The 14213-nt window shown below is 34.0% G+C and overlaps 2 protein-coding genes across 2 annotated transcripts; one reads left to right on the top strand and one right to left on the bottom strand.

Moving 5' to 3' along the window:
* Window positions 1-2767: 2767 nt before the first annotated feature.
* LOC140977877 (xylan glycosyltransferase MUCI21-like) lies at window positions 2768-4438 on the bottom strand. Its single transcript, XM_073442604.1, has 3 exons — window positions 4269-4438; window positions 4058-4168; window positions 2768-3953 (listed from the first exon to the last, which is right to left on the bottom strand). The coding sequence occupies exons 1-3, from the start codon at window positions 4381-4383 to the stop codon at window positions 2953-2955; spliced, it is 1227 nt and encodes a 408-aa protein (XP_073298705.1). The 5' UTR covers window positions 4384-4438; the 3' UTR covers window positions 2768-2952.
* A 7701-nt stretch (window positions 4439-12139) lies between these two features.
* LOC140977555 (glucan endo-1,3-beta-glucosidase 13-like) lies at window positions 12140-13861 on the top strand. Its single transcript, XM_073442306.1, has 2 exons — window positions 12140-13505; window positions 13731-13861. The coding sequence occupies exons 1-2, from the start codon at window positions 12179-12181 to the stop codon at window positions 13748-13750; spliced, it is 1347 nt and encodes a 448-aa protein (XP_073298407.1). The 5' UTR covers window positions 12140-12178; the 3' UTR covers window positions 13751-13861.
* Window positions 13862-14213: the final 352 nt, after the last annotated feature.

Below are 14213 nucleotides of genomic sequence, written 5' to 3'. Positions count from 1 at the left end.
TTATAAAATATTTTAAAAAACTCGAGTTGCTCTTAATAATTGTTAAATGTTAATGTATTTTCTTGAATGGTTAAAGATAATCAGATCACTTAAACTTGTTTTCAAGTGCAAAAATGGTCTAGCAAGATTGATAATATGTATTCAACAATAAAAAATCTTTTAACTCAACAACTATATATATAAATCAAAGCTGATAAATAAATGTAGTTTAAAGTAAATAATACATAGATTTTACGGATGTTAGGATATAAACAGCTCTTACGTCAACATTCTTTTAGAAAGGAATCTACTAAAAAATTTTGATTAATAAAACTTTTGTGCAAACTCACTTCAACTAAGACTTAGCACATCATAAATCGAAATTCTTAGTATTACCAAAATAACAATACAACAAGTCTGGTTGTCTATGGAAGCTTCGGTTAAGATAGACAGAACTCCAACTCTTTTAACAGGTAGCTTGAGCGGATAGAGTTACAAATGTAACACAGATTGATCTTAGATAGTATGATATAGAAATAAGTGTATGCCATAGTGAACGGCTTGAGATAGAAAGATATAAAAGCTCGAAATCTTAGAGATAGTTTCTTAGATAGAATCAGTAGTTCGTTTCCCGTTGTTTTTCTTTCAATCTGAATCTGCCTGTTTATACAATTCTTCTCCAACGGTTATACGATCATCAACGTTCATGTGTACTGGCTTCTGACATAAAGTAATTCGACTCTAGTTTCCTTTCTGTTCATAGTACAACGTAATAAATGTATCAGTAAATTCTTCCAAGTATAGTAACCAACGACGTCTGAAAAGTTGATAAGAAAGAGAGACTTTGCTCCATATTCTTGTCCTTTTAGGGAATATTCTTGTTAATAAGACAATGTCGAAAGATGTGCATTGACAAGTCAAAAATACTTATAAAGTTGATGTGATAGCGGTCATATAGACTTGAATGCACGAACAATATCAACTAAAGATCAATTTGCGGTAAGAATATCTAATGCGGTCTCGTTGAAGTCTTGAACGCAGCTTGAGCTGAAACTAAGCCTTGTCTGAGTTGACTTTATATTGTTCAGCTAGAAACATGTAATACTCGTAAACAGTGTTCTAAAAAGCGCGCTTGAAGCTCAGCAAAAACGCCCCGCTTCGAAGAAAGCGGAAAAAAGCGGTCAAACTAATTAAACATAATTAATGTGTTTAATTAAGCGTGCTTAAACACAATTAATCGCATCTATTTATTTTTAATTTTTTTTATTTTGAAGATATGCTTTTTATTTTAAAATAATAAATTAAGTTTATAATTTAGATGTTTATTTTTAATTTTAATTATGATTAAGCGTGTCTGATAATGATTTGACAAATATTTAACATTTTTAATGTGGTCTAGTTGCAAAAACAAATAAAGATTGTAATTTTGATATTTTTATGATTTTATAAATATGAAAATTAATGCATCAGAATTAAATTTATCATATTTATGTATTATTTTATCTATTTATTGGTTTGCGATAATTATAATTACACCAAAGATAAAAAAAAAAGCTTTTTCACGCTTAAGCATGTGCTAATCTCGCTTAAAATTGAAAAGCTTGGAGCTCGACATCTGCGTTTCGGGGCGCTTCACGCTTTTTAGAACCTTGCTCGTAAATAGTAGCTGGAATATGAAACAACTCGATATTTTTTGTTATCACAAAAACTTAAGACATTTTCAAACTGACACTGGAACTAGTTTAATTCGGTATGCTATCAGATTGATTTGGTTCTGATACTTTATCATCCAAAATTGCTTAAATTTGGTCTGGTTCAGTCCGATCTGATCGTGTCGGTAACATTCTATTTACAATGGGAAATTTTATTTAATTTAATATTTTAAATATATATTCAAGATATTTAATTTAATATTTTAAAGATATATTAATCGTGAATATATAATGAATAATAAATAAAGATAACCAAAAGTACCACAAAAAAATTATATCTTTAAGCTTCCAATCCTTATGGATTATTTTATATAAAAAAATTCCATTTCTTTCAAATTTATCATAAAAATCCAAATTATCAAAAATAATTTTTAATTTCAAAGACAAATATGATTACTTGATTTAAAAATAACTAAACTCTATATTAATTTCTTTATTTAACCGAGTTTGGAAATTTAATACTATTGTCTTAATATTTAAGAAAATGTAAATTTATATGTGTAAAAATTGAAACAAAATTAATAATTCAATTAACAAAATTAGTATCTACAAAAGAATTTTTTATAAAATTAATTCCATTATCTATAATTTTTAAATTTTAAAAATTATTTGTTAAATTAATTTCTAAGTATAATATTTAATGATTTTCCATCTTCTTACACGATTTTTCTTTTGTACAAAATTTATATAAAAATTAATACAATTTTATAGTGCTTATATAATAATAAATATAAATATATGATAAAAAGATAAATTTACATCGTAAATACTGACTAATTTATTTCTCTTATAATAGCTATAATATTTTTAGTTTCTAATATTTTATAAACTCTTTTGTCCCTAAAGTTTAATAAGAATCACAAAATTAGTCTTTACCGGTAAGTTTTGCGATAAGCACTAATTACGTAAAATAGTTTAATTAAAGTGTAGAGACAAAAAGTGCGAGGTTGAATGGATTTCAAAGATGAATTCGATTCGAGAAAAAATTTCATCTTGATTTGAAATGATTCACAACACATCTCGTGAGTATTTCAAATATATTATAATGAACATTACGTCTGAATGAATCGGTAAGAAGTGAATTTGAAATTCATCCAAACAATCAGACGAATTATCGATAATCAGTAACAAGACTAAATGCTTCAACAAGTGTCTGCCTAAACCTCACAAGATTCAGCCTCACATTCTGCATATCAAGATATACCTTTCTTGCAGCTCTGTATCCACCTTTCCTAAACAAAGATCCCTGATCGGTGAACACCTAATCATCCCGGCTGTATATTCTGGCCAACGAGCTCTCCTCCGGCTCGATCTTGTAGCGTAAATAATGCACCCCCATTGCACGTGCCGTGTCACCATAGTACGTATTCGACGCCCACTCCGTGCCTAAGAGTTCAACCTGAATCATCACTGCCCCGGTGGGCAAGAAAATCTCATTAGTCAAACCTGCACCATGTGCCCCAACCAGGACACTGCATGAGTTTATCATCTGAACAAATTTATCCAAATTCGACACGGTTTTCAATCTTTTTACAACGATTAGATCGAATCCCAGTTCTTTAATCAGCTGGATCATTTCATCTTCATTCAAGAACCGTCTCGAGTTGGTACGGGACAACAGCATTAGCGTTGGTTTTGGTATTTGAGAAACATGGCTGAATTTCAAACTATAAGCTTTTCTCAGAAAATCCTTGAAACTAGTCATTGAATACCCTCCTGGAATTTCGCTGGAATTCAAAGCAAGATTGTCGTGGTATCGTAACCCGACCACGGAGCCTGGAAAGCAATGCACGCTGCTGTTTATAGCTGGATTCAGCACCTGGTGTCTCGTTAAACTCGACAAGACTTTACCATATTGACTCATAAGTTTTGGATTATAATCCTCGAGTACCAAAACCACCCGGGATTCAAAATGTTTCGCTGTAATGAACAAAGGGATGATGATTTCATTCATCTCATGGAAAACATTTCCGATGGCTCCGGAAGAAAAAATCACAGCAGGGTCAACGTGCTCGAATTCGCAAACCGGTGGTGTTGAGTTGCCAATTTGAAGGACATGAACTGGTGTGATTCCTGGTGGAATACCTTCTTGTCTTGCATGAGGACGGATGACAGTTTCTTGAATCCGATTTGGGGCCGACTGTGTGTAGATAGTCATGTTCCTGGTGTCGATTTTTACGGGCTGATTCACTACACATACCACAGAGTGATATGTTCTGTCACATGCAAAGCCTGTAGATTCAAGATTTTTTCTATCTTCACCTGCATCAATTGAGTTCTCTTTTTCAGCAAATCCCAGATCAAGAAAATCTTCTTCCTTAAAAAAAATTTACAAGAAAAAAAAAGGATGAAGAATCATGGGGGACCTCTTACTAGTCTGGATAGATGAAACCGTATGAATTCTTGATCTTCAGCTGTTTGCTTGATAATCTTCTCGCCGACGGAGCTTTGTTCTATACCAGAAAAGTATCGCATCCCTGACAAAATTTGTAAAAATTTCATTACGTTGACTATGTTTTCAGATTTTAAGAATAAAAAAAAACAGAACTAAATTCAATGTAGAAATTGTTGGCCTACACCGATCGAAAGGGATATTATTTCCCCAAAAGAAATCAATCCCAACACAAATTAGAGGAAGCGCAAGCAAGAAAATTATCGGAGTGGCACCAAAAACAAATCTTTTTGGCTCCATCTCTCGATGGTTTTGAAACCAAAACCAGCTCTTAAGGGAAGGTATTATTCTTAATAAGCAAGCAAATATCGGTAAAGCTTTGAGTTAATCTAATGGTTATTTTCATGCTTTTAATTAGGCAAGTCGCTAAATCAAGTTTTCAATCCAGTTTAATGCAGCAGACAACTAAAAGAAATATTTTCTATGTTTGAAAAGAGTTTGTTTGACTAAGTGAACAACAATACAGAGCCATCTGATAAAATAATAAGATCCAAGATAAACAAAAAGCAAAAGTAAGCAGCACAGAGTAAATAATACAAGAAATTTTATGAAAGTTTGAAGACCGTCTTTCTTCTCATCTTATTCTTTATTCAAGAAGAATTTCAGCAGAATACTTTGGTTAATAGAACAAGTTGTATAAAACCACTTCAGCTGGTCAAATCCTAACTATTGAAACTCCTAGTAACTCGTTACAAACCATATGAATCTGTTCAGAAACAAACTTATAATGTTTTACAAAGATCCACGTTTCAATTAGCTTGGTATAGTAAATGAGAGAGTGAATAGCAACACAAAATGATCATTAATGATCAAATATGAATTTTCAGAGTGTGCTTAAAGCAACTTGATGTATTTTTTGATAGAGTACTCGAAGATGACGATGAATGCTTTTCAACAGATGCAGAGAATTGATATTTTCAATAGTATTCAATTTTTGAATGAATTGTTCCTTAAACACACGACATTTCCAATGTTAGCATTTTTTTAAAATAGTCCTTTCAACTGAAGTATGGGACTTCAAATGAATCAATACATGAGGAAACAAAAAAATTGAGGGCGGTATATGATGTTCTTCAGATGGAGTTTCAAAAGTCTAAGAAGGAGAACACGTTGTTGAGGAATCAAATGTCCTCTTTAGAAGAGCAACTACGTATTCTGGTGGCTGACTTGTCTCAAGGAGCACCTATACAGCCACCAGCGTAGTCTTACGGCTGTGCAATCCACCAACATAGCTCCTCCCATAGCGGCTGCTTCATAGCAAAAAGATCACACAACAGACGTTTCGGCGCTGAACTATCATACAAACGTATATCCTCACATGGATTTGGATACTCACAGCCGTATATCGGGCCGTCACGGGCCCTGAGCTACGACAATGACGAGGGACGATGACGTTGACGAGCACGACGATTATTACGACGACGAGACCAATACATCAGAGAAATTTATTATATTTTGTTGATGATATTTATTGCACGCTTTTATTATATATCATCATTTCAATATTAATATCAGTCAGATGTTAAATATTTTTATTATTTTAAACAATTTCAACTTATTATTATATACAATGAAGTTTAATTTAAACAAATATAAATATTTGGTAATTAATAATATCATTTTTGGAAAAAATTTACATTTATTTTATTAATTTGATCATTATCCAAATTCATTCATGAAAAATATATTATTTATTATTTATAAAAATTATAAATAGTTTTATTTTTTTTATAATTTTTAAAAAATAAATAGTTACGGAATATTAAAAAGCGCTTTTAATATATAAAAATAATTAAATCAGGGATGGTCGCAAATAGCGACGCAAATAGTGATGGTACATTGCAAAAATTGTCGCAAATCAGTCAGACATTAAATAACATAACTAGTTTGGCGACAATGTTCTTTCCAAAATCGACGCAAAATTAGCGAAGGTTTTTCAAAACCGTTAGTTTTAGCGATGGAATTCAAAGCCGTTGCTACTTAAAGAGCACCGATTGTTCAAACTACTTTAATCTAGCTGAGATTGCAAGCCGAGGTGTTGGTACAAGAGATTTGATATATATATATATATCATTTATTTTATTAATTTGATCATTATCCAAATTCATTCATGAAAATATATATTATTCATTATTTATAAAAATTATAAATAGTTTTATTTTTTTTATAATTTTTAAAAAAATAAATGGTTACGGAATATTAAAAAGCGCTTTTATTATATAAAAATAATTAAATCAGGGATGGTCGCAAATAGCGACGCAAATAGTGATGGTACATTGCAAAAATTGTCGCAAATCAGTCAGACATTAAATAACATAACTAGTTTGGCGACAATGTTCTTTCCAAAATCGACGCAAAATTAGCGAAGGTTTTTCAAAACCGTTAGTTTTAGCGATGGAATTCAAAGCCGTTGCTACTTAAAGAGCACCGATTGTTCAAACTACTTTAATCTAGCTGAGATTGCAAGCCGAGGTGTTGGTACAAGAGATTTGATATATATATATATATCATTTATTTTATTAATTTGATCATTATCCAAATTCATTCATGAAAATATATATTATTCATTATTTATAAAAATTATAAATAGTTTTATTTTTTTTATAATTTTTAAAAAAATAAATGGTTACGGAATATTAAAAAGCGCTTTTATTATATAAAAATAATTAAATCAGGGATGGTCGCAAATAGCGACGCAAATAGTGATGGTACATTGCAAAAATTGTCGCAAATCAGTCAGACATTAAATAACATAACTAGTTTGGCGACAATGTTCTTTCCAAAATCGACGCAAAATTAGCGAAGGTTTTTCAAAACCGTTAGTTTTAGCGATGGAATTCAAAGCCGTTGCTACTTAAAGAGCACCGATTGTTCAAACTACTTTAATCTAGCTGAGATTGCAAGCCGAGGTGTTGGTACAAGAGATTTGATATATATATATATATCATTTATTTTATTAATTTGATCATTATCCAAATTCATTCATGAAAATATATATTATTCATTATTTATAAAAATTATAAATAGTTTTATTTTTTTTATAATTTTTAAAAAAATAAATGGTTACGGAATATTAAAAAGCGCTTTTATTATATAAAAATAATTAAATCAGGGATGGTCGCAAATAGCGACGCAAATAGTGATGGTACATTGCAAAAATTGTCGCAAATCAGTCAGACATTAAATAACATAACTAGTTTGGCGACAATGTTCTTTCCAAAATCGACGCAAAATTAGCGAAGGTTTTTCAAAACCGTTAGTTTTAGCGATGGAATTCAAAGCCGTTGCTACTTAAAGAGCACCGATTGTTCAAACTACTTTAATCTAGCTGAGATTACCAACACACACACACACACACACACATATATATATATCATGAGCCTTGGATACAACAGATTGAGTGCAGACCCTTGTACATATTTCAAGATGTCTGATGAAGATTATATCTTTTTGACGTTGTGTGTAGACGACATGTTGGTAGCCGGCCCTAACAAAGAACAAGTTCAAGGATTAAAGGCACAATTGGCTAGGGAATTTGATATGATGGATTTATGACCAACAAACAAGATTCTAGAGATGCAAGTTCAACGAGACAGAAATAACAAAAAGATTTGGCTTTCCCAGAAAAATTATTCGAAGAAAATTTTGCAACGCTTCAACATGCAAGATAGTAAGCCAATTTCGACCCCTCTTCCTGTTAACTAAAAGTTATCCTTCGAGATGTACCCTAGCAATCAAACAAAGAGCATGGATGTCTCGAGTACCATATCCATCAGCAGTGAGAATTTTGATGTTCGCAATGATCTGTACAAGACCGGACATTGCTCAAGCAGTTGGAGAAGTTAGTTGGTATATGACGAATTCTAGACGAGAGCATTGGAGTACTGTTAAGAGGATCCTTAGATACATTAAGGGTACCTCAAATGCTGCATTATGTTATAGAGGATCATATTTTACACTCAGGAGATATGTCGATTCAGATTATGCATGTGATCCTGATAAGAGAAAATCTACTACTGGTTACGTGTTTACACTTGCAAGGGGAGCAGTAAGATGGGTTTCAAAACGACAAACAGTTGTGGCATTATCTACAACTGAGACAGAATACATGGCAGTTACTCAAGCTTTCCAGGAGACAATATAGATTAAAACGTTATTGGAGGAGATTGGGCAAAAACAAGAGAATATTTCTTTGTTTTGTTACAGTCAGAGTGTCTTGCACATCTCAAGAAATCCAACCTTTCATTCCAGGACGAAACACATTGGAGTCCAATTTCTCTTTGTGTGAGAAGTAGTAGAAAGAAACATGAATATGCAGAAGATCCATACAAAAAATAACATAACTGATTTTTTGACCAAGCCAGTGAACATTGAAAAATTTGAGTGATGTAAATCCTCAAGTGGTCTAATGGAAACGTAAGCAGCAGGGAATGACAAGATTGAAAAGATGCGTGGAGATATGTTTGATTCTCAATCAAATATCCAAGTGGGAGAAATGTCGGCAAAGTTAATTAGCTACATTGATTGGTCAACAAAGTTGAATAATAAATGAGGTGAAAACATTTTCAAAGAACACGTTATGAATTGCAGGGTTTGTTGAAAAAGGAAGCAGAAGAGAAAATTCGTTTTCACACAGACCAGGTATGGGCATTATGAATTCCTTGTAATGCCATTTCGACTAACGAATGCACGAGCTGCTTTTATGGGTTTGATGAAAAGAATTTTCCAACCATTTCTAGAAAAGTTCGTGATTGTTTTTATAGATGATATCCTCATCTACTCATGAACTGTAGAAAAACATCGAGAACATCTGAGATTGGTACTGCAAACTTTGAAAGATAAACATTTGTATGCAAAATGGAAGAAATGCTAATTTTGGCTCAAACAAGTACTATTTTTGGGTCATATCATTTTTAAAGAAGGCATTTCAGTTGATCCAAGTAAGATTGAAGCTGTTAATAATTGGCCACGACCAACTACTGTTGCCGAAGTACGTAGTTTTCTTGGATTAGCTGATTATTACTGTCGTTTTATAGCAGCATTCTCGAAAATATCATTTCCCTTAACTGCTTTGACAAGAAAAGATGTGAAATTTGTATGGAGTGAATCATGTGATCGAAGCTTTCAGGAATTGAAAACTAAGTTAACATTAGCACCGAATCTTTCAAGTGTCCATAACGTATTTCACATTTCAATGCTACGAAAGTATTTGACCAACCCGTCTCACGTTCTTCATTATGAACCATTGGAACTCGCATCGAATCTCTCTTATGAAGAACGGCAGGTCCAAATACTCGATAGGAAATCAAAGATATTGCGAGGCAAGGAAATACAATTGGTAAAAATATTATGGCGCAATCATGAAGTTGAAGAAGTAACTTGGGAACGAGAAGACGAAATCCAACAGAAATATCCTGAATTATATGGTACGTCAAATTTTGAGGACGAAATTCATTGAAGGGAGGGAGAATTGTAATGCTCGGTTCTCCTACAAATGATTAATGTGTTTATGTCGTTTGTTATGCGCTTATCGATTCATTATGACTTACATGAATGATGCCGCTAGTGCTCCTTGTATTATACATATGGACCTATTGACATCGATTGATATTTTGATATCAAGATTGAATATGATTTATATATTTTCCATGGTGTATTGAGAAGGAATATATGTCTAAATAGTGATAGTAAGATGTGTAGATAAAGTAGTGTAATGGAAGTTGGTATGGAAATGCAGGAAATGAGATGAAAAATATGGCAATTCTTAGTATAATGATTTGGATATTGATCCAAATTATGTGAGGTTACAACCATTAGAAAGATAAGATATAAGGCTACAACTTTCATGTTTTGGGTTTTGTCCAAATCATTGTGGAAGACAAGCCAAAAGCACCCCGAAGTGTGTCATGTGTATCGTCGTTCTTGCACTGACACATTTTGGTAGAATGAGTATAACTCTTTACTCAGATATGAAAATGACATGATGTCAATTGGAGATGCAATTTAAGACATATAGCTACAACTTTCATGTTGACCACTTTTCCAAATTATGAAACGAAGATGTCTGTTTTTAGCAATCACTGACGAGGCTGCGCGCAGAAGTGCACCCGAGCGGTAACATTTTACCGAAATTTTTGGTGTTTCAACATAATGGTCCACGCCCGAGCGGTAAAATGTTACCGCTTTGAGATAAACAAGAGAGAAAAGAAGGGTTTGCCAAGTTCTTCCCCCAAGTGATCTTCCATCTTTTCTTCTTCTTGAAATTGAAGCTAGAATTGAACTCTCCACCACCAGAGCATCCTAAGGTTGTATATATTCACCTATGAAATGTTGGTTTCATATGTAGAGGACCATGTAGAGTAACTTTCAACTATATGCTTAAGTATGAAGGTAGTGATTGATTTATTAATGTATTTTACAGCATAAGACCAAACAACTTTATTCTACTGGTGTTCATAATACATAATATTATGAGTTTTAAATGTTTTCTATTGATTATTGTTATATGTACTTTGTTAATATGTTTATTGATGAAAACATAGTACCATATATCATTGGTATGTATTATATAGATAATTGTTATGTATTAGATATGAAAGATCATGAATGTTCAAGAGAGCTGCTATGTCATGACATGAAAATGGTATGAAACGAATGAAACAGGTTGTTATATGATATACGAGCTCGTTGACACCATAGGTGGTTTTAAGCCCACCAACCTATTGGCCAATATATGTTCATGGATCGTGGGATTGTCACAGGATACTCTGACGGTCAGCACAGTGGTAGCTATATAATAAAGCAATCACAGTAGTAAAGGTGAACAAATGGGGCTCAAGTACAAAAAAGAACATATTTACATGTTATGCCTGAATATATATGATATGAAATGATTTAAGAATTCGTAATTGATAACGACTTTGATATGTATGTTCTTTCTACGCATATTGATATGTATAAGTGCCAACTTATTGAGTTTTATAAATTCACGTAGCTCATGTATTACAAGATCAGGTAATGAAGGTGAGTAGGATGTCGGTTCACTAATAGATGCTTGTGCTGTGTCTTACCTCGACAAGAACATGGACACGCTATTGTCATCGCTTCCGCATATATGTATTATAATTGATTTTACGTTAGGGTTTGAATTAAGTTTTACGTTATCTATGTCTATATGTATAACAGTGAAGGTGTGTGTTCGTATATAGAATGGATTGAAAAAGATTGTGGATGAAATATTTGTCTTGTGATCATGTTGTTTTAGACGCGTGTATGTTTATATAAGTAAGTCGTGGTACATTATACGAATTTAACTATTGCTTGGATTATTGGATTGTCCGAAATATAGGGACATCATGTCAAAATTTTTATAAACCATCACACTAGTGTCCATAGGTTGGATTGTTCCATGATATATGTATATATATCATATGTATATATATCAAACTCTGTTTTAATTATGAGCATAATTATCATTAGTCACGTCAAACATAGAAGAAGGGTGTTACAGAAGTGGTGAGGGTCGGGACGTTACCTCACTCAGTATTTGCTCTCCTCGAAGACGCTGACTATCAAATAAGAATGCAATAGAGTTTCGACATCTCTATTTTGCGAATGAAATCAACCAACCACTAGGACTCCGATGGAAGGTGGAATCGAGTTTTTGATAGTTTGGTAACTATTTGAATGAATCTTAGCAGCAATTCATTCCTTTATAAGTAAAGGGTTCGGGAAAAAACCACCAAACTAAGCTAAATTTGATTTAAAAAAAAAAAAGAAGTTGAGTATTTATTAATTAATAATTGCAAAACTTGATGCCCGTTGTAACAGGATCGATCTCCAAATAATTAATGGCCCACGGCCTGCATAATGAAATCTTTGTTCTCGTACCAAAAATGTAAGCTGAACTAGCAGATCTAACGTTTATATTTTCAGTAAAAGTTTCTAACCCACTTCCCCACGACCAATCCCCACGACTCCTGTGTTCTCCACTATTTAAACCTTCGTGTGTGCACACAAGGGCGGACATTCAACAATGGAGTCTCTCAACCACTTCACCCACTCACTTTCAGCTTTCTTCTTCATACTATCCTCTCTCCGCCTCGTTCTCGGCGACTCCGGCGTCATAGGTATCAACTACGGCCGCTTGGCCAACAATCTGCCACCGCCGCAGCAGGTGGTACAGCTCCTCAAACTGCATGGAATTACAAAAGTTAAGCTTTATGACACGGATTCCACTGTCCTCTCAGCCCTCTCCGGCTCTGGGATCTCCGTCACCGTAGCTCTTCCCAACGAGGAGTTATCCGAAGCCGCCGCCGATCTATCATTCACTGACGAGTGGGTGCAGTCCAACATCCTTACCTATTACCCGAACACGCTGATTGAAGCAATTGCCGTCGGGAATGAAGTTTTCGTGGACCCCAATAATACTACTAATTTCCTCGTACCCGCCATGAAAAACGTCTACGCATCCCTCGTGAAGTTCGGGGCTGCTTCTTTCATCAAAGTTTCGTCCCCTATAGCTCTCAGTGCACTCCAGTCCTCCTACCCTTCCTCCTCCGGTGCTTTCAAATCGGAGCTCGCCGAATCGGTAATCAAACCACTGCTGAATTTCCTTAAACAAACCGATTCCTTCCTCATGATGAATGTGTACCCATTTTTCGCGTATTCTGCGAACGCAGACACGATCTCGTCAGACTACGCCTTGTTCCGCGATAATGCCGGTGTTGCTGACCCGAACAATGGGCTTGTTTACAAGAGCTTGTTCGAAGCTCAAATGGACGCCGTTTTTGCAGCAATGGATGCATTGGGATTCGGTGATGTGAAAATGGTGGTCTCCGAAACCGGGTGGCCTTCGAAGGGTGACGAAGATGAGATTGGTGCAGGTCTTGAAAACGCTGCCGCCTATAACGGAAACCTGGTGCGCAGAGTGCTCGCTGGCAATGGGACCCCATTGAGGCCAGAGGAGCCTCTTAACGTCTATTTATTCGCGCTTTTCAACGAGAATGGGAAACCCGGACCCATTTCGGAGAGGAACTACGGGCTTTTCTACCCGAATGAACAGAAAGTCTACGATATCTCACTCACGCTGCAGAGTCTGAATAACGGCCGAGGAGTGGGACAGACATGGTGCATGGCGAACGGTGAAGTTGGTGAGAAGAAATTGAGAGAAGCACTGGATTATGTGTGTGACGAGGGAGGCGTAGATTGCCGTTGGATTCTGCCCGGTGGCGCGTGTTATAATCCCAACTCGGCGGTGGGTCAGGCCTCGCTCGCCTTCAACCGCTACTATCAGATGAAGGGTCGCCGAAGTGGCACCTGTTATTTCGGCGGCGCCGCCTACGTGCTCACTCAATCTCCAGGTAAAATTTTCCGTCAACCTTAAAATCTAAACTAAAGTAGTAAAATTGTTACCTTTTTAGAACATAAAGTCTTATTTTAGATAAATTAAATAAAGATTTTATTTTATGAAAAAAAATAAATATTTAATTATATATATATTTTTTACATTCCTTTTTACTTGATTTTTTCAAGCAACATTTACTTGATTTGAAGACTAAACAAATGTTTAATTTTATGTCTTGCAGAATTTGGTGACTGCGAGTGACCGACCCCTTGGAGACTGGGCTTTTCTTGATCCTTAGTAGTAGTTGGATTCTTAATCATTGTTATTATTATTATTTATTAGTAGTTAATTAATTTGTCTTGTAGCTTTTTTTTATTATTAATAATTGAAGTAAATAATTATTTTTAAATTTGAAATTTAGAAAAAAAGAATTTTTGTTTGAGCTTAATATAGGGTTTTATTCATGCTACTCACATTAATAATGTTCTTACTCATTCAACACATGACACGTGTTCTGAGTGGTGGTGACCATGATTCATCACTGGATGAATATTTGAATTTGCAAATTATGTTAATTTTTTAATATATCAGTAATATGTGCCAACTTTTAACTGTTAAACAACAACATAATTTCAAAAGGTTACGCCAATGTAATAATAACAAAAAATAGTTTTATAAATTTTATAATTAATTTATAAAAAATATCTCTACTATTTAATTAAAA

Source organism: Primulina huaijiensis, chromosome 5, assembly GCF_012295235.1.
Source record: "Primulina huaijiensis isolate GDHJ02 chromosome 5, ASM1229523v2, whole genome shotgun sequence".
NCBI classification, from domain to species: domain Eukaryota; kingdom Viridiplantae; phylum Streptophyta; class Magnoliopsida; order Lamiales; family Gesneriaceae; genus Primulina; species Primulina huaijiensis.
The sequence above is the reverse complement of the archived record's forward strand: the minus strand, read 5'-3'. Positions and strand labels throughout refer to the sequence as shown.

Excerpts from the sequence above, each read along its gene's own strand:
- LOC140977555 (XM_073442306.1), top strand. The coding sequence starts at position 12,179 with ATGGAGTCTCTCAACCACTTCACCCACTCACTTTCAGCTTTCTTCTTC. Across the intron at positions 13,506-13,730 it reads CGTGCTCACTCAATCTCCAG|AATTTGGTGACTGCGAGTGA; the intron begins GTAAAATTTTCC and ends TATGTCTTGCAG.
- LOC140977877 (XM_073442604.1), bottom strand. The coding sequence starts at position 4,383 with ATGGAGCCAAAAAGATTTGTTTTTGGTGCCACTCCGATAATTTTCTTG. Across the intron at positions 4,169-4,268 it reads TAATATCCCTTTCGATCGGT|GGATGCGATACTTTTCTGGT; the intron begins GTAGGCCAACAA and ends AAATTTTGTCAG. Across the intron at positions 3,954-4,057 it reads TCTATCCAGACTAGTAAGAG|GTGAAGATAGAAAAAATCTT; the intron begins GTCCCCCATGAT and ends CAATTGATGCAG.